The sequence below is a fragment of the Globicephala melas genome, chromosome 16 (genome assembly GCF_963455315.2).
Source record: "Globicephala melas chromosome 16, mGloMel1.2, whole genome shotgun sequence".
Classification (NCBI taxonomy): Eukaryota; Metazoa; Chordata; class Mammalia; order Artiodactyla; family Delphinidae; genus Globicephala; species Globicephala melas.
The window spans coordinates 71,618,508-71,638,788 of NC_083329.1; the positions used below are offsets into that span (position 1 = coordinate 71,618,508).

General features: G+C 48.3%; 1 protein-coding gene across 2 annotated transcripts in view; it reads left to right on the forward strand.

Annotated features, from left to right (window-relative positions):
* Positions 1-905: 905 nt before the first annotated feature.
* The window catches only part of CCDC6 (coiled-coil domain containing 6), a 111,698-nt gene continuing 92,322 nt past the window's right edge, over positions 906-20,281 (forward strand). Inside the window, exon 1 of one of the 2 annotated variants that reach the window (XM_060286222.1) lies at positions 906-1,491. In XM_060286222.1, coding sequence (XP_060142205.1) covers positions 1,183-1,491 — 309 coding nt within the window. In that variant the 5' untranslated portion in view covers positions 906-1,182. The remainder of the gene's footprint in view (positions 1,492-20,281) is intronic. The other variant, XM_030843916.3, reaches the window with a different exon arrangement.

The window sequence follows — 20,281 nt, forward strand, 5'->3', positions numbered from 1 at the left end:
AGCATAATTACTCTGTTTTATTTTTGACCTACTAAACTTTCCTAGAAGTGGGCTAAATGATCGTAAAGAAGAATGATGGTTATGTTGTATTCCCACTTAATCACCACTATTAGTATAGCCGAATGCTCTGTCTGCAGTTACTTTGGAAAATTGGCACTTAAAAGAGATGTTTTAATCCACAGAAAGTGTTTCTCTTTTTTTCTTTTGGGATTAGATAAATGTTACTGTCTTAATCCTATTGCGCTACAGGTCCTGGCATTGTCTGCAAGATGCAGAGAGAGAAAAAAAATTGCACCTTGTTTAAACAATTGCGCGCAGTGTGCTTTACCAGATTAGGAGGAGGAGGAGTAGAGAGGGCGGCGTGTCTCTTCTGCAAATTTTTTCTTAACGAGGTTAACCTGTGGCTGCTGTCGCCTCGCCCTACTCGGCTCCTTGCAGGGTAACTTTCTGTTCTGTGAGCGCTATCCGAAGCTTCCCAGGCAAGCTCACGGAGATCAAACTAAAAGGGCTGCGTGTATGTCTGAAACAGACAGAGGGAGACAGGAGCACACACTGTCGGCGGAAGATGGGGCCACGGGCTCGGCCGGGGCTGGATGCCAGAGCCGGGCTGACCTTTCCACGTGTCCCCAGCACCTGCGAGGCTAGTGGGGCGTTAGGTTTCCTTCTCCCAGGAGCTGGCTTGAGCCCGGAAGAGGATGGGCGGCCTCGGGCTTAGGTCAGGGGGCTGGGAGGCCCACCCTCGGAACACTTGTGGCCGGCGAGCGGCTGGCGCGTAGGCTGGTCTGGCCTTCCCGCCCCGGCCGGGCCCGCGCTTCCCCAGCCGTCCGGCGCACGCCAGGAGGAGGGCGGCTGCGGCGGCGGCGGCGGCGGGGGGCGGGTCTCGGAGCTTTCGGCCGGCTTTGCAGGGCGGCCTAGCGAGCGCGCCAGGCCCGGCTGGAGCGAGCCCCAGTGCAATACTGCCCGAGCCCGGGCGGGGTCTCTGTTCGCTGGCAGAGGAGGTCCCTTGGCAGCGGGAAGCTCCCTCTCTTTCTCTCGCAGCCACTCCGAGTCTGCGCCCTGCTGCCAGGCTCCCAGCTCGGCGCTCCCCTGTGCTCGACCGGCGCCCACTCATTCGCAGCCCAGCCTTCGCCGCCGCCGCCTCCCTGCTCCTCCTCCTCGTCGTCTCCCCAGCCCGCCGCGGCCATGGCGGACAGCGCCAGCGAGAGCGACACGGACGGGGCGGGGGGCAGCAGCGGCAGCTCGGCCGCCATGCAGTCATCTTGCTCGTCGACTTCGGGCGCCGGCGGCAGCGGTGGCGGCGGGGGAGGCGGCGGCGGTGGGAAGTCGGGGGGCATTGTCATCTCGCCGTTCCGCCTGGAGGAGCTCACCAACCGCCTGGCCTCGCTGCAGCAGGAGAACAAGGTGCTCAAGATCGAGCTGGAGACCTACAAACTCAAGTGCAAGGCGCTGCAGGAGGAGAACCGCGACCTGCGCAAAGCCAGCGTGACCATCGTGAGTGTCCCCCACGGGCGCGCCGCAGCGCCGACCTCCGCCCGCCCCCGGGAGACGCTGCGCCCAGACCCGGGCGGCCCCCGGGCTCCCCGAGGCTCCCGAGGACCCGCAGAGAGCACGCTCCCTGCCAAGATCCGCCGGCCCCGGAGGGTGGGGGGAGAGGGAGGTGTCCCTTCGGGGCCGCGCGGGTCTGCCCTCCCTGGGGTCCAGGCCCCTCGCGGGGTGCGGGAGGAGGCTGCTGGAACCACCACCCGCGTTTCCTTGTCGCCTCTGGGGAGGAGGCCCCTCCCGGGCGGAGCTGGAGGCCGGCGGCGTGGCTGGGGAGGCGGGGTGGGACTTTTTTCAGTCCTAGTTTGCTTGAGGGGTGCGTTCAGAGCCCGGGAGCCCTAGGCAGAGGGAGAGGGAGGAAGCCGGGGCCTGTTCCGGGGGCCTGCGTTGGGGTTCGGGGGGTGCGCAGCTGGGCTGGGTACTTCGCTGGCATCAGGACGGCGCTATAGCTGGATCGCCCGGGGAGGGGGCGGGAGAGAGTGGCCGGGAATCCGGGAAGTGGAGTTTTTCTGGCCAGGATCGAGAGGGAAGGGCGGGTACCGGAGCTGATGCTCCCACCTCCGTTGGAAGCCCTTTCCTTGGGTGGGGGGTGGCGGCGGCGGTATACAGCCGGGAGAATGCAGCATCTTATACCGGCCTGGACAGAGTGAAGGCTACGAAGCCTGAACCGGCCGAAACCTGGGTGAAGGGGATCGACTGACTCCCTTGCTGAGCAAGATGTACGTGTGTTTGCTTCATTGGTGGTGGAGTGTCTAGGGATATTTTGCCTCGGAGTCCAGATACTTGACGGGAGAACGGGCTGTCTGTTCTGTTTCCACCTGGCCTCCAGAGGCGCCCCCGAAGAGGGGAAGTTTAGGGGTGTAGGTCTCCCTTTTAGTGTAGCAGGCCTTTAGAAAGGCCACTATTAGCTATGGTGAGGCGAAACATAACTGGAAAAAGTACATTGTGTGCTCTCACCTACCATCCCTGCCAGCTAGCCACATCATTAACTTGCAGGATCCCCCTACAGACAGCCCTGTTGAGATCAAAACAGATTCACAGCCAGGAGGAGAGAGGAAAGTGTCAAGAAACCAAGGGGATAAATTGCTATTGCTGCTGCAGAATAGCTGATTAGGCTGAACCTTCAGATGGAGAAAAAGGCATGAACTTGGGGACAGATCAAAGATCACGACCCTGGAAAGGAAATGGGGCGAGTTTAGGATGCCCCTGTGCCAGGAAAAAGTCTTCAGTGGAGGAGGGAGTGTGTGTATGCTCCCCCCCAGTGCTAGCTCACACTTGGGAACTGGATGGCATTCTGAATTTGCTTAGAAAGCAGGTTTTCACCCCAGTTTCAGTGTGATGGGCAGCCTAAATAGAAATTGATTGTTGAAAGACACTCCGCATGCTCAAATGCAGCCCTGGTGGATGGCATTGGAGCCATATTCATGTGTCTGCAGACTGTAAAGTTCTTGAAGTGCCCTTTTGGTAGGAAGGGGGAGGAATTTGCAGAGGCAGCCGCTTCCAAGCCTCTTGAGTAGCTTTTTTGGCTGAGAGAGATGTCTACGGTGAGTGGGGGTTTGAGAAGAGGGAGAAGCTGGTGGAAGCAATTTAGTTAAGGTTGGAGTTAGTAAATGAGAGGGTTTGTTGGTCTCTTGGAGAATGTGAACCACCAAAAGCAGCAACACTTACACGAAACAGAATCTCTGGCTTCTTGCATATTGTGAGCAATTCAGGCTGTTTTTGTTTGGGAGGGAGGATGGGGGGGTGGAGAGACTAGGAAAGGGTTATCTGTTTGACACCTGGCCATATTAAAAAGTAGGTCTGTAAACTGTTCACCACACGTTGGCTTTGCATGGACAAACACATTCGTTCCTGGTGTATAAGATCAGAGACCTCTGAATACTTGGCGAGAAGAGCGTGCGAGGTGGTGGCTTCCTTGGTACTTCCCGCAACTAAAACTGACATTTCACCAAATACGCCTTGTGAAATGTTCTGTGGCCTCACTGAGTCAAATTTTAAAATTGTTTTAGATGACAGCCTATACGTACCAGAAATTTCTCCATGCTTCTTTAATCTCTGATTAATATAATCAGGGAAACAAATAAAGTGCTTGTGGTTTCCTGAGTTCCCTAGTACTTGGCAGGTGTTACTAAGGCAAATGCAGAGGAGAGATTCCTTTCAGCTTTTGAGAGTTAGAGTTAACTGACCTAGGACGCAGATTGTGTTTGGGGGGTTTGACCTCTAGGGTGTGTAATTTGCGAGGAGAAATGTGTGCGACCACATGAACTGGGTCTGTGGATGTAAGGATTCCATTGAACAACACTGTCATAGTCTATGTCAAGGTTAAGCTGCACAGCCCCTGACAACTCTAACTGACATATAGCCCTTGCTGGTAGCTGCCCAGGAAGTGTTTGACAAGGTCTAGATATTCAATTAAGTGAAGGCTTTGCTAGATTTTTCACTTTCGAGTTTATTTGAAGGGAAGATGGTACCAGAATCCTATTAGTACTTGCCTTCATGGCTCTCACTAGTTCCTCTAATTGTGATATTAACTTTCATGTTTTGAACACAAAAGGCGATTATGGATGTCTTTCATTTTCCTTGAACGTATTCAGGAAGTTACCTTGCTAATCAGCTACACCCTGGGAAGAGAGCAGTGTGCTTTTATTAAAACTGTTTTTTAGAGTAGTTTTAGGTTTGCAGAAAATTTAAGCAGAAGGTGCAGAGATTTCCCCAATATTCCCTGCCCTTCCTCCCATCCTCCATTATCAACATCCCCCATCTGAGTGGTACATTCGTTACAATCAATGACCCAACATGGAAACATCTTCATCACCCCAAGTCTATAGTTTACATTAGGGTTCACTCTTGGTGTTGTACATTCTGTGGGTCTGGGCAAGTGTAAAATGACATGTAGCACCATAATAGTATATAGAGCAGATCCAGTGCCCCCAAAATCCCCTGTGCTCTGATTTTTCATCTGTCCCTAACCCCTGGCCACCACTGATCTTTTTACTGTCTCCATCGTTTTGTCTTTTCCAGAAAGTCATATAGTTGGAATCATACAGTCTGTAGCCTTTTCACATTGACTTCTTTCACTTAGTAATATGCATTTAAGTTTCCTCCATGTTTTTTCATGGCTTGATAGCTCATTTCTTTTTAGTGTTGAATAATATTCCATTGTTTGGCTGTACCACAGCTTACTTATCCATTTACCTACTGAAGGACTTGGTTGCTTCCAAGTTTTGGCAATTATTAATAAAGCTGCAGTAAACATCTGTGTACAAGTTTTTGGGTGGACAGAGGTTTCAGCTCATTTGGGTAAATACTAAGGAGCACAATTACTGGATGGTATGGTGAGAGTGTGTTTATTTTGTTGAGAAACTGCCAGACAGTCTTTTTGAAGTGGCTGTAGCATTTTGCATTCCCACCAGCAATGAATGAGAGTTCCTGTTGCTCCACGTCCTTGCTAGCATTTGATGTTGTCTGTTTTGGATTTTGCCCATTCTAATAGGTGTGTAGTAATATCTCATTATTGTGCCCTCTTTTTGTAAGCCAAGTCCAAAGGCCCATGGAAGTTCTTAACCAGTGGTCTTTTCTGTCTCTTTTGGTATGTAGGCGTTTACTCTGGTCCAGCTACCCATTTAGTAAAGGACTGGCTTCATGGGTCTGTGTTCTCTGCATTTGTATGATAGAGGTAAACGTCATCCTTGGGGAAGAACCAACTGTACGAGGCCCTTCATCCAGGTCTACAAGTGTCTGGTGTTACCACTTGCCCCCGGTGTGTTTTCTTTGGCTTAGAGGTGGAATGGAATGTTTTGAGTGATTATCTGATTTCTCCCAGTAAATCAGCAGTGGAACCAGACTGCTTATTATCGATCATAATTTCTCCTTTGGAGTGGGGAAAATAAACAACAAATGCTCAGTCACGCTGTTGAGTAGCTTTTAGATGTTAGGCTAAGTCTATCTGGCTTGTCCTGTGAGTTAAAGTGTAATCGGAGACTGTCTGACTCAGTGTAGTGAGATGTGTCCAGGGGTCGCGGTCTCTGAGAAGATGAGGAAATGCAATTGTGGGCAGTAATTGAATGGCTTGTAAGTTCTGGACTAGTTTCTCAGGGTATAAGCAGGGTCTCATACTTGGCGTGGCTAGTTCTCTAAGGTGTGTTTTCTATACCACTTCAGGCCTTCGCCATGTGTTTGGTTAGAAAATAAATACCTATGTTAAATCACTAGAGTTTAGTTGTCTTTTTCTATCTATAAAATTAGTCTTTCATTGTAGAAGTTTAGGGAAATAGAGGAATACAAAGGCATTTTGAAGTTATAGTAGGAAAACATGTTAGTACGGCATGATTAGAAAACCTGGCTATTTTAAACATCAACAGTGTAATGATTTCATTAACCAGTAAAAGCCACCGTATAGTTAATATTGTGGATTTTGGATTATTTGTTCTGGAAGCCTAATACATTATTTTCCATTTTTTAAGACTTTGTTTTGGCAGACTCTATGAAGCTATCAGATCAACATTGCCCTTATAAAAAGGTGTAGTGTGTGTCTTTTTTTTTTTTCCTGCTTTAAAACTTTTTTTCTTAGGTTCTTATGGTAACACCCAACTTTAGACACAACTCTGAGAAAAGTATGACCTCACAGTTAGGTCTAATCATACACAAATCCAGTCTTCTTAAGGAGGCTATTCTTAGATTTCTTCTATATGTTTCATATAATCTCTTTGTATTTGATTAAAAAACAAATCCCCACAAAACCGTAGAGGACAGTTGTGACAGTCTTTTCTAGTGCTTTTATTTATTTTGCTGAGGATGGGGAATAGTTCAGAGAATCACCAGTATCTAGTTTGTGGTGACTCTTGTTCAAGACCAGAGACACTGGTCTGAAGCAGAAATCCAAGCTGGCCGTTGCTGGCTCACAGATTTCCAGTGGCTTCCATTGCCCTCTGGATCCAGGTAAACTTCCTGTGGTTTACCAGGCACTGTGTGCTCCAGCCCCTGCTTGCTTCACAGACACACCCCTCACATTCTCAAAGCTCCCACTCTGCTGAACTGCTGGTTCCTGGAATTTCAGTAGATTTCTCTGGCTTCTCTAAGATGTACCTCCTGCCCTTAAATGTCCTTTCCTACCCCTTCACCTAGTAAATGCAAGTAGACTATACTTCCTCCCCGACCCCAGCGTGCGCTAGCACTGCCTGTTTACTAGCCACACGCTGGGTTACGTGCCCATTCATGAGACCGCCCCTTCTCCAGGCCCCCATCACATAGGTCTCCCCTTTGGGAGATGGCAGATGTGTTCATTCCTTCAGGGGCAGAATTTGCCTTGTTCACTTCCGTTCCTCAGTGCTTGGCATGCAGTAGACACTCAAGGGGATGTTGGGTTGACCGCAGAGGCATTGGGTGATGAGGTGTTTTTGTTTTGTTTTGTTTTTTACTGGGCAAGGGCACCAAGACTGTCTCCTGACCTTGTGCTCATAGAGCTGCTCTGCTGCCTGCGTCCGGAACAACAGCAAACGCCATCCTCACCATCGTTGGACGGATGAGTGGATATATTGTACACTTTGGTGGAACGCTACAAATCAGCGTGTGTCCCACGCCTTTGCTTTCTAACTGTGGATGATGTTGTAGGCTACTTTGTAGCATATACCTAGGCGTTCGTGATACATTTCACCTCTAAAAGGGGACAAAGTGTCTTTGGGTTCACCTTTCCAAGGGCTTTGTTGGAAGTGTTCAGATTTGCCATCTCAGTTTTGGTGATGGTGGCCGGTCACTCCAGGTGTTTCTTATAACCGTATTTAATGTTGAAATGCCCCACAGTGGCTTCTGGGAAACAAGCATGGCCGTCAAGGGTGGGGAGGCATCGGGGCAATTACCAGGCACCTGAATCTCCAAACCGAGGAAGTTGCCGCACACAGGATGGGGAGACTTGCTGAATTCTGTGGATTTCCACACGTGGCTTGCAGAGTGGAGTTCGGGGGGTTGATAGAGTGTCACACCCAGTGTGTACTTGCATTCATTTTTCTTTTTTTCTTCTTTTTTCTCAAATTATGCCTTGCAGCATTTACACCTAGAAATGCTAATCTGAGCTTTTAGACTCATACAGCCAGGTTGAGCAAGGAGTAACAGTCACCTTCCTTGTTCCCTCAGTGGATAGGTGTTGTATTTTGTTTTCAGTCACCATGCAGTTGCTTTTAGATTGATTGATCATCAAAGCTAGCGAAGTAAATGTTCACAGGTTCAGGGTGTGCTTTCTTGGTGGTGGTTGAAATTTTCTTGACAGGGGAACGAATGTTCTGGAAGATATTTCTAATCGTCAGGATCTTGGAGTGGGGTTAACTTGCAGACTCTTCCTATTTTACTTCTCCAAGGCTGTCAGATTTTCTTATCTTTGATGCTTCTCAAGCCCACAGCTGTGGATTTTATCCCTATTTACTCCTACCAGTAAATTGCAGATGTCACACTGTGTAGGCCTTCTCTTTCAGGGAGAGTATTAATATTAAACAAAGGGTTAATAGTTTGATGGTTATTTAGAATGAACTCACCTCCTTACTTATTATTAGTCCCTAGATTCGATGCATGGGGTGCAGTTTGGTGATTAAAGTTCATTTTAATACTCACTCGTTTAATGCTGGGGAATTTTCACCTCTTCAGTATGGCACGGAATGGCGTGTGATAAATACAGCCTGAAATAGGATTCAACCTACAAGTACTTGGGAACTGCCTACTGTGTGCCAAATACTCTGAAATACCCAGAAGGAATGTAAGGCCTTCTCCAGCAGGATTGCACTTGACTTGCATTCAGCTCGGCCCCAGCTGGGTGCTGTAGGGAATTCAGAGCAGAGGGAACGGTCCTTCCCTCTCCAGCACTTTGCAGCCCAGAGAGTTGTGAAATGCAGAAATAACCAACATACAAGTGGAAACAAGAAAGGTAGTTCAGGCAGACTGGTGCCAGGGTTCCAGGGAGGGCTGGCTTACCTTCCACCTTCCAAAATGAAGTTCATCTAATGCGGTGAATACATCTGAGGAAAACAATGTGTCATATTCACTCACAGTTCGATTAGCTTGGAGTTTATTTTTATTTGGTAAGGCAGAGATGGGGAGAACCGTTGCTCAATTTGTCTGTCCAGGTGGCACCGAAAGGCTTTTTGTTTGTTTTTAATTTTCTTTTTATGTGCTGATGATTGAAAAGAAATGGCATTGATGTTTTTAATTTCATAATTTACATCTGCCTGTAGATCAAAATTATGTAGGTGGTTTTTTTCATCTATTCCTGTTACACTCTGGGGCCCACCCACTTTCCTTACATGGAAATTATTGGATGGACCAAATTTCTTAAGTCTTTAATGGGAAACTGTGTTTACCTTAAAGTTAATTAGAGATACTAGTTTATGGACAATTTCAAACTCCAGTTTTTTAAAAAAGCGGTGTTGATTGATGGGATAATCTTCCACGCATCTGTTCCAAATCAAACCAGCCTCTGTGGGTGCCAGGTTTGTGTCACCAGTGAGCTGGTTAATACCCTTCAGGGCGTCTCAGGGCACTTGGGATCAAATGAGGCCATTCGCTGCTAAGGAGCAGAGTTGGCATATTCAGCTAGACAGACGTAGCTCATAATTCAAAAAAGTTTTCCATAGGAGGAAAGAGGAAAGTAAAAGAATGAAAACATGGAGTATGGGTGAGCTAAGGAGAGTTCTTAGAAATCTAGTACCTGTATTAAACCCTTCACGTGTTTCTTTCCTTAGTGAACAGTCTTGTGCAGTCAAGGTTTTTGAGACTGAATTAGAAGGGCTAAAATAGTCTTGAGAGAAAAATTATTTGGTGTTTAATTATAGGAAGAGCTTCTCAACTCATGAAATTATTTGCATGTAAGCAGGGGTTTTTTTTTTTCAATTATCCCAATATACCAACTCAAATAATAACTTTTATTCTATTGAGATTTTTGTTTTTGTTTGGGGTTTTTTGTTTGCTTTTTGTTTTTGTTGTTGTTCTTCACTAGGCAGGCCTTAATTTATCTAAACAGACATTTGCTAAGAGTCAAAACATTGTGTCTCTGCTTCGTTTAGTAGCTCCCGATTATAGAAACAAAAATTTGAGGAAAAAAATCGGTTAGATGATTTTAACGTCTTTGTTAATCAAAGAATACAATTTTGAGTATATGTACCATAAAGCAGAGGTTTGGACTTCTTTAGGTCCAAATCACTACCTGGTAAGGTGCCATGTCCTTTGAAAAATATATTAAGTATTTCACATCATTTTAAACCTTCAGTGCGTGTAGCTTATTATTGAGAAATACCCTAAGTACCCAGAGAAGAGGGCCAGTGACTTTTTTTTTTGGTAATTTTTCTTTTTTTTTGGTGGTAATATATACACGACATAAAAGTTACCCTTTTAACCATTTTTTTTTTTTTTTTTTTTTTTTTTTTGCGGTACGCGGGCCTCTCACCGTTGTGGCCTCTCCCGTTGCGGAGCACAGGCTCCGGACGCGCAGGCTCAGCGGCCATGGCTCACGGGCCCAGACGCTGCGCGGCATGTGGGATCTTCCCGGACCGGGGCACGAACCCGTGTCCCCTGCATCGGCAGGCGGACTCTCAACGACTGCATCACCAGGGAAGCCCTAAAATTTGTGTATTTTTTATAGGAAAAATTTAGTCTGATCTACAGAAGCAGCTAGCTGCTTTTTCTTGTCTTGGTGTTGAAGTTGTGAATTAGGACCCAAAGCATTTTAATTAAAGTGCTGTTGATGTCTTGCTCCGACTTCGATTTTTATTGCCTGTTGGCCATCCCACATCTGGTTCTTTCCTGTCATTCAGTAAACATGTGGCACCCCAGCTCTGGGCTCTGCACCGTCGCTCTGGATTTGCCTTTAGAGTGAGCACCCAGATGTGGAGAACCTGGGGAGGGACTCACCCACAGTGAAAACTTGTCCTCTGGGAAAGAGAAAGGACTGGGAAAGGAAAGAAACCTTGTAGATGATGGGTGCCCTTTTTTTTTTTTTTTTTAGTGAAATGTCTCATGTTTAATTTCCTTGATGGCATTTCGAATAAACCATAATTTAAGGAAGTCTGAAAAAGAAAAAAAAGCTTGAGATTCTTCCTTCCAAGCATTGCTCTACTTGCAAGTCATTTTGTGCTGCTGTGACGACAGCTAATGTTTACCCAGTGCTTTTACTATGGCAAAGGTGCTGTCTGGAGGCCTGGCATATATCCTCTCATTTAATCTGCACCACTGATGGGTAGCCTGCAGATTTGCAAATGCAGGCCCAGAGAGGTCATGTAACTTGCCTGAAGACCCCAGGCTATCGGGGGGGCTGGAATTTGAACTCCCAGTCTGACCTCAGAGTTTAAGCACAAGACTACCCATAAATTAATTTATGAACAGTTTTATTTTTATCCTGTTGGGGGCGTTTTCCTCTTAGTTGTTCCCACACTGTTGTAGCCCTTCAGTTAGAGTAGTGAGGGCTGCTCCATTAGCACAGCAAATTCCCAGGATGCCAACCCAGGCCTCAGGGAGTGTATCCAGGGTAGCAAACTCCCTGCTTTGGAAAAGAAACAGTGATAAAGAGGGTGCCTTCAGTGGGTAGGGGGGCGGTTTGTCAGCACCTTTCGGGCTGTCTTACCCTCCAGTATTGGGCCTTGGTCTGTTCCATCCCTGACCCTGTCTAATGTACCCCAGTAGGTGCCACCTCTGCTGATAGCTCAGCCATCTGGGCGCCTCTCCCCACCTCCTCTCCCCCCACCCAATCCCAGGTTGGAACAAGTCCCGTTGTACTTCTGTTATAATCTCTACTTAAAAATAGTCTGACTAGCACAATAAGAGTGGATTGTTTTTCAAGCACTGTATTGATCACCTGCTGTATGCCAGGCGCTGTGTCACGGATCGCAGCTGGGAGGAGACTGCACTCGGGGAGCTGGGGGAGGGCCCCTGACTTAGGCCGGGAGTGGGAACCACAGTCAAGGAGGGCTGTCTCTCTCTCAGGAGGTGACGCTGAAGCTAAAACCTGAAGGAGAAATTGAAGTTCATGTAGGTGTGGGCAGGGGCGGTGGCAGGAGGAAGCATTCCATGAATGTGAGGAAAGAAAGGAAACTGGGGAGCAGAGCAGGGCCGGCGTGGGCTCTTTTCCTGGGTCCCATCCAGGGGCTAATGACAGAAGCGGGCAGGGAAGGGGGGGACGGTAGGAGCGTTTCTGCCTTTTCATAATCTGCTCTGGCTGCTTAGTGCAGACATTGGTGTTTCCCTTCTAAACTGCTGGGAGACAGGTACTTTGTCATTTGTCATCTATAAGATGATCTGTCTTATTCCATGATAATAATAGCTACGGATTATGGTCTCACTCTCTGCCCGGTGCATATCTGAACACCTTACTTTCAGGGACTCACTTCATTCTCATAGCAACGTTTTGCTTTCTCTGTGTCCCAGGATTTGAACTGGGCAGTCTGATGGTACCTTGGTCGGCGCATAAAACCCTGCCATTTGAAGCATCATTTGCATTTTTCCATAGCCTTAGCACAGCAGCTGCTCAGTAACGTTGGTGGAATTTATTTTGGGGGGTGCCCAGGTTTACTTCTTATTAAACTCTAATGGAGTTAAACATACAGTAAAGTATCCAAGCTTTGAATGTACCAATTTATGGAAAAGTGCTCAGTGAATTCACAAATGAATTCACCAGTGTAAATCATTTCCCTGATCAAAATGCATGCTGGTATCAGCACCCCCTGAAGTTCCCTTGTGCTCTGTTCCACTCATCACCCCTCCAAAAGTAACCTTGTTCTGACTTCTATCACTGTAGGTTAATTTTGCTTCTTTCTGAACTTCATATGACAAGTGACTTTATACAGAATGTATTTTGTATGTGTGTAGATTCTTTGATTTCTTATCCTGGTTTCTACACTGACTAATTAGTCAGCCTCCGTGTTACCTGTAGCGGTGCTTCTTTGCCACTGCTATGCAGTGCTCCACTGTGTGAGTATCTGTGGAATTGTTTTCAATTTAGCTCTGCTCCCTGGGTAGCCCCACCCCCTTCCCTAGTGTTGATCACTGGGCACTGGGAGGGGACACAGGCCCTGCAGAACGTGTCTCCCAGTTAGTTGAGGTTCTAGCTACCTTGCTAGTTATGTTATGCTGCCCTCAGAGCCTTTGAGCCTTGGTGGACTTACCTGGTTAAACCGGTCTTTGGAGTTGGTACCTGTCTTGCTTCCACCCACTGTCGTTATGAGGATCAGATGAAACAGTGCACATCAGAGTGTTTTGGTAATTTGTGAATTATTATTCTTGTAGAAAATGATATTAAAGATGATTAGTAACACCCCCCCCATACACACTTTCTCTTGTTCTCCAAAATGTGTTTCAAGATCAAAACTGTTCTTGTTAATCCTGTATATAACATGATGGTGCAAAGCAGCGTCTGGCAAGCTGAGAGGCGATGGTTTGAGGCAGCAAGAACCAAGCTCTGCGGAGACCTCAGGCTGGGGAGCTCTGCAGCCTGGCTTCTCAGGGCCTGTGTTTTTCTGGCACTTGGGGATGCCTGGGAACTCGGCCGATTTCCTAGGGTTTGGTGAGTCAGGATGAAACCAGCCTGTGTGGCCGTGTAAAAGTAACAGGACAGCAGGAGGCAAACGCGTTTCCTAAAAGATCCATGTTTTCTTATAGGCCAGTTGTCGGGCTCCTTCCGTTATTTCATGAAAAAAGACCCAGCGCGTGCCTTTGCCCAGTTTTCTGCCTCTACTGCTGTGCGCAGCAGGCAGTTGTCCTGCTTCTGTGTCGTGTGACCTTTGACCCTGTTTCATGGGGGTGTGGGTTCTAGAGGGCGGACTTTGACGGCTGAGACACGAATGCCTCTCCTGCTTAGTGGCTGGTCTGAAGAACGGAAAGCAAAACAGGACTCTCTGAAACTGCCCAGCTTCGCAGGCTTGCAGTGCCCACGTGCTGGAGGGACCGTCGGGCCTGTGAGCCCAGAGTGGGTCTGTGGAGGCCGGCAGTTTGCTCGCTGGGGACTCCTCAAGGGACTGGTTTTCTTTCTGTTGCCTCTGGCTCTCTCTCTAGCAGTAGAAATGGTAGCCTGGGGACTTCGTGAAGGTCGAAGGCGCGTGCTTTTCACCAGGGCACCGTTGGGGTTTTACTCTCCTGCTATGAAGGCTTTTGGTGCGATGAGAGGGGGCGAGGAGGACAGACAGACAGACGGGCAGTCGGTGAAATTCAGGGACTCAGCTGGCATTGTCAGTAAACGAGTTGCAGTAGGCCGTCTGGGACCCAGGGATGCCCTTCCCGCCTTTGCTGTCATCTGTCTGCTCTAGCCAAGGCTGGTAGGGTCTTCTGGTTTCTCCCTGCCTCGCTCCTGGGCTGCTTGGAGTGCCTGCCCATCCAAGCCTTTGAGATGAGGGAGAGAACAGCACTGATCACTTGAACCCCTGATTTGTTTGGTTCTTCCTTGACCCCGTGCCTTGCAGCTCTGGGTCCTTGGTACGTGATGGGTGATGTGAAAAGGCACCTGGAATCCACCTGCCAGCCCACACGCGGAAGCCAGTAGGCTGCGCTGATTTTCCTGAGTACATTCTTTCTCTTGTTCTCGAATTCCCGTGGGTTCCACCGCTCACATTTTTTGTTCTTAGGCTTTGACATGTTTTAGATTAGCATGCTCCGTGAGGCCGTCTGTGTGAATCATCCCTTCTTTCCTTTTATGCATTAACTCCTTTCTGTTTTTCCACCCCTGGGTTCTTGGAGAGAACTTGGTGGAATGGAGAGAGACTCAGAAACCAGATAGGGGTGCCAGATTCAGCAAAAGCAAACACAGGTTGAGGAGCTGTACTTAAATTTCAGGTAAACAATGAATAGTTTTTTAGTGTCTGTATGTCCCCACTGTGGCATGGAACACACGTGTGCTAAAAAATTCTTTGCTGTTTATTTGAAATGCGAATTTAACTGGGCATCCTGTATTTTATCTGGCAATCCTAAAACCCATTAAGACTTAAAAAAGAAACAAACAAACAACTCAGTTCTGCTCCTGCCTCCCTCTGTGATCGTGTGGCATCTTACCTGACCCCTAAGCCACTGCGCCTTCTCTAAAAAGGGCTCATGCCGTCTTAGCTCTCAGGTTTGGGGGATAACTGATGCCCTCAGGACACATTCCGTGTCTTCCTTTTCTGTCTTTATGGGGTGATGGTGGATCTCCTTGCCCTTCCTTTGCCTCCTCTCCTCCTCTGTGAAGCTAGCCCACACTGTCCTCTCCTTTAGTGTGGCTTCTTTTTTTTTTTGGCTACACCGAGTGGCTTGCAGGATCTCAGCTCCCGGACCAGGGATGGAACCCATGCCCCCTGCAGTGGAAGCACGGAGTCTTAACCGCTGGACCGCCAGGGAAGTCCCTAGTGTGGCTCTCTGGGGTCTTCTCGGGGCATCACCTCCTCTTCTTCCTCAGGCTGCTCTCAGTTCGCTTTCACTTTTTCTGTCCTTCCTCCACCAGCTTCCTTATTTCTTCCTCCCTGCAAGCTGTCTTTGACTGTCTGTCTCAGGTGTCTCCCTTTATTTGGCCACATGTTACCAGCCCTCTTGTTTCATTTCTCCTTTCCTTCTGAGCCTGCAGTGGCACAGGGAGAACAGGGCCTTTCGGCCTCTCACTGTAGGGCCAGGCACAGATAACAAATACTTTTGGGGCCTCGGTTTTCTCCTCGGTTCACTGAGAAGGCTTGTTGAGAGTTCGGGGATTGCAAACGGGCAGGCTGCTTTTGGCCCACAGGTGAGTGGTTTGGCTTCAGAGTTTGGAAAGCCCCTTGGAAAGAGAGGTCTTAGGGCAGGAAAGGCACGGATGCTCTCGTTTGCCTTGGGCATCATCTCTGTCAGCTTCACAGGCTGGTTCATTTTGCATCTTCCTGGCAGTCGGGATTGAAACCCCGGAGCTATGTTTCAGGTAATGGCTGATGAAGCCAGCATGCACTGTTTCATTGAGCTCTTGAAACAAAACCACAGGGCACAGTTGGTGCAGATTTACAGATCGAGAGAGCTGAAGTACAGAGAGGTTACCTTGCCAGAGTCATTGGACTGGCAGGCCGGCTCTGCAGCCCCCATTCTTCGCCACTGTGTTGTATTTCTGTGACCACTTGCAGCTGTGAGGTTCCGTGAAATTCCTTGTAGGAGTGCAGAGTAGAGCAAAGTTTGTTTGTCTTTTACATTCATAATCTTAAGTCCTTGTCCTGTCATCTGGGCAGTTGCTCTATATTCTTGGGTAGTGAATCCTTAGACTCAGTTTCCTCTCAAGGATCCTTCTTCTTTCCCTTTGTTACCTGAAAACCGGGTTTGCCTCTTGGTGGGTTTCAGGTCAAAAGATACAACCAAGCCAAAGAGGGGGAGAAGGAAAGATTTATTACTTGTGGCAAGTAAGGAGGACACCGGGGATCTTTCCCCAAAGCAGTGTCTCCCCAACAGCAAAATTGGGGTTCGGGATAGGGTCAGCTAAGGGTACATGCATATTCGTGAAGTGGCTTGAGCAGAGACTTCAGCATAGAATTGGGGCAGAGTTTGACAGAGTCCAAGCTTTAGTTTATTGAAGTCACGAGGGTCAGAAAAGGTCAGTATCATTCCGGTCCCCCACCTGGGTGGGGACCTTTGTCCCTGCAGAACTCAAAGATAGGTATCAGATTATATATCCCTTGAGGAGGAACTAGGACTCTGTTTTATTGCTCAGCTTTTGTTTCCGGGCTGCTTTTCCTTTGTTTCTGCATTCCCTCACTTCCTTTAAGATGGTTAATTACTGAGACCTGTTCAAGGGCAAGCACTGTGGCTAGGCTTTGATCACAGGTTGGCTTAGGCCCAAAATGGCTTCCCTTATGTAAAGAAAGCCATGCCTGGTTCTCTTTCTCCAGGGACCCCCTACCCTACCTGCTTCCACCGTAAAGATGTTTCCAAAAGTTTTCTCTTCCTGCAGCCTGCCTCTAGCGCTTAGAGATGATCAAGTGTCCTTGGCGTTCATTTAACTCAGTTTAGTTTTTGGACACCTACTAAGTGCCGGCTGTATGCTTGAGATGTCCTTTTAGGAGTAAGGCAGGGCATCCAAAGCTCAAGGAGACTTTGTGAAGGAGCTCAGAGGCTGCTAGGAGACAGGTGAGAAAGCAGTGACCGCAGCATGGTTGAAGGAAGATGGAACCCATTCAGGGTTCACACAGGAACACAGACCCTGCAGAGTAGGAGGGAGAGAATTTAATCCCGGGAGTTGGTTATCCCAATGATAGAGTCGCTGAGAATACAACTCACCGGGAGGTGCGATGAGACAGGCCAGGGGTTTGGAGCGGCAGGACAGCACTCCCATACCTCCTCCTCCAGAGGGCAAAGGGTAGAGGTGGTGTTATCAGAGCCCAGGGCAGGGGTCACTCAGGGAGAGGGCTGGAACCATGGGGGCCTTGAGACAGGAATGCTGCCCAAGGTGGAGAGGAGAGGGGAGAAACACCCCAACCCTCCCTGCTTCCACCCTTCCAGCCTCCGGCCTGTGCTTTTCATTGGCTGAATCGGCTTGAAGATCTCCGATTCCAGGGAACAGGGAGATGCAGCCTGCAGAGGTTGCCCCTCCCCCGCTGAGCAGGAGAAGGGCAGTCAGTGCAGAGCTCTTGCACCAGACACGCCCAGGACTGGCTCAGGCAGAAATGAAAATGGAATGAGTGGCATCGGCCTGGGTGATCGCTGAACGCTTCACAGATGGCAGAATGTTGGAGGACTTGTAGGTTTTCATGGCGAAGGGCATTCCAGGGAGGAGGACCTGCAGGGACCAAAGCACAGCAGCCGGAAACGGCAGCCTTCGCTTGCAGCATCGCAGGTGGCTCCAGATGGCTGAATTGGTACCTGGCGTCTTGTCGTGTCCCTCTCTCTTTTCTGCATCAGAAGCCCCTTTCCCAGAGTGCTTTCTCGTGTCCGTGTTCTCGTTTATGGCTGAAGTGAGTTTTCCCACGGGGAAGGCCGAGTGGGGAGCTCTGCATCTTGTTGCCTCCTTCACAGAGCACATGTCCTCTCACAGCAGCTGGGGTGCCTCGCCAGCCCAGAAAGCAGTTTATGGCCAATGCCAGTTACACATGGTGCGTGGGACCCTTCCTGCCCCAGGGCTCTGATGAGGATGCGGATACCTTGGGAGGAGACAGAGCTGCTCACATTAGTGACTCTTCGTGGCTTGTCTCCTAGCCTCGAACGTCTGGCACTCGATCATGCTGTTAGAATCCATTTCTCACTTTCCCCTGCTGTGAAATCTGTTTTTATGATGATGGAGGATTTTGTTTAAACTTTTTTTATGATGGAAGTTTTCAAGCGTGCACAAAAGTAGAGTGAATGTACAAACCACTTAGCTTCACTAGTGATCAACAGATGGTCAGTCTTGAAGTGGTTTCACCCAGAAATGGTTCAGTTTGCATCTCTGATAAGGATTTTATAACCACCACACCATTATCACGTTTGAAAAAAATAGTATTTACTGTAGTAAATTTGTGTTTGAAAGGTAAACAGCAAAGGCTTTTCTGGAATTAAATGTGTTATCCTTGCGCCCCCTCTGCTTTAATGCTTTACCCCTGTGCCCTGAGGCACAGATGGAAATCTCTTCCTCACCAGTGTGCCGACCGAAGGCTCTGGGACCTTTTACCTGCTGCCCTGTTTCTTGGTACGAGCCCCAGAAGAATCCCAGTCATGCTAGATCTGTCTGTCCTCAGGAAAGTATGCGGGCTGGCTTCCCAGCCCCCATGGCACACAGCGGTCTGAGTCTCAGGTCACCACCTTGTGCATGTAGGGCAAGAATCATGGCGTCTGCAGCTCTGCTGCAAGGAAATCTCCTTTGCAGTCTTCCCTGGAAGCCGGGAAGTGTCTGCTGAGCACCCTGGAGGAATCATGCCATAGCAAGCTGGGCAGGCATCTAGAAAGTCTGGCGCAGTGTTGTGTGTGAAGCCACGCAGGGCTCGACGGCAGCAGCCAGGAAGCTATGGGCAGTGTGTGCAGACGGATGGCTTCTGGACAGGTAGAAAATGAGCATCTTGGCGCAGAATCTCCAGCTGTGAAATCTGCAGCTTGTGCAGCATCCACAGAATGGTTTCAACTCACCTATTTCACTGGAAATCTCACAGCAAGTCTGTGGGGGAGGTAGTGGGAACCTCACCTGGGAAACAAAGGATCTGGGGCTCAGGTGAAACGCTCAGGGAGGAGTGCCGGTAAATGGGACAGTGGGCTTGCAAGGTAATGACCCAACTCCCAGGCCAGGATGCTTTCCACTTGGCTAGCTCTTCAGCAGAAAAGGAAAAAAAGGGATCTGGTCCTTCCATACTTAGAAACAAGGGGGACTGACTGTAGCTTTGACGGTAATGCATGAAGGAGAGTGAGGTGACAGGTAGCAAGCGTCCTTTTACCAGGATTTATCCAGATACTTGCCAGACCTCTGCCAGGTGGGGCCACTCCACGAGGGTAATGAAGCCTCATGGGGGTTGGGGCAGGACGGCCAGGCCTTTGACTTCTGTGAGTCTAGGAAGAGAAATGGTGGGCGGTTCACCTGTTGAAATGACCTCCGAGGGACGGTCCGGATTATTTGACTTTGCTCTCGTTTCCCTGTGTCAGCTAGTGTTTGAAATGGGCCGCTGGCTCGGGGGCTTGGGTGCTTGGGCCTTTGGTTACTTTTGGAGCCGTTGCTCTTTGTGGGAATAATTTGACCTCTGTAGGCCATAGCCTTTCACTTTTCACTGTGTGGTTCCCAGACTTTGCTCTCCATCTGAATCCCCTGGAGAACTTCAGAAGTCATGATACCTGGTGTCACGTCCTTCAAATTCTGGGGACAGGAGCCAGGCATTAGTTTTTTTTTTTTTAAAGGTTCCTAGGTAATACATTTTTGAGTACATAGTAATCTCACCTGAGGCTAGAGAAAAACTACTGCCCCTTTAAACTGTTCTTTTGTGGGTTTTTTCCCATTAGTTATTTTTCCCCAGCTTTATTGAGATATAGGTGACATAAAACATTGTGTAGGTTGGAGGTGTTGATTTGATAGACTCGTATATTGCAAAGTGATTAACTACTGCAGCATCAGCTAACCACCTGCATTGCGTCAGTCATGTAATTACCTAAAATGTTCTTTTATTTTTTAATTGCATTTTCTGAATAGCAGAGGCAGCTCATGACGTGCTTTCTCCTTCCCTTTTACACAGAAGGTGGTGTAAATGCTTCTCTGTCCTGTGCCTCTCCCACTTAATTATATTTTGGAGATTTTTTGGTAACGGTCTGCTGATTGCTTCCTCATTCTTTTTTACAGTTGCATAGTGATCCATTGTATGGCTGGGTGTTACAGTTGGGCATCTCATTTGTTTTCAGTCTCTGGTCTCACAAACAAGGTTACCGTAACCTTGAACATGGATAATTTTGTCTGTGGGTGAGTATATCGAAGGGGATACATTGCATTTGTTAACGCTTACCTAGTGCGTATTACATACTGGCTATCCTTTTAAACCATTTCCTTCTATTGGCTCAATCCTCGCATTAGTCTGTGAGGTAGCCAGTATTATTACCTCTGTTTTACAGATGAGGAAACTGAGGCTTAGAGAGGCTTGGGTGATTTGCCCAAAGTCAACACCCCAGAGAGTGGCAGAGCCAGAATTCACAGCTAGGCAGGCTGATGCCAGAGGCGTCCCTTCACTCTGAGATATACTACCTTTCTGGGTAAATTCTCAGACATGTCATTGTGGGGTCAGATGCCCTATGCATGTGTAATCTGAATAGATGTTACCAAATTGCCCTGGACAGGGCTTGTACTGATTTATTGACGCTT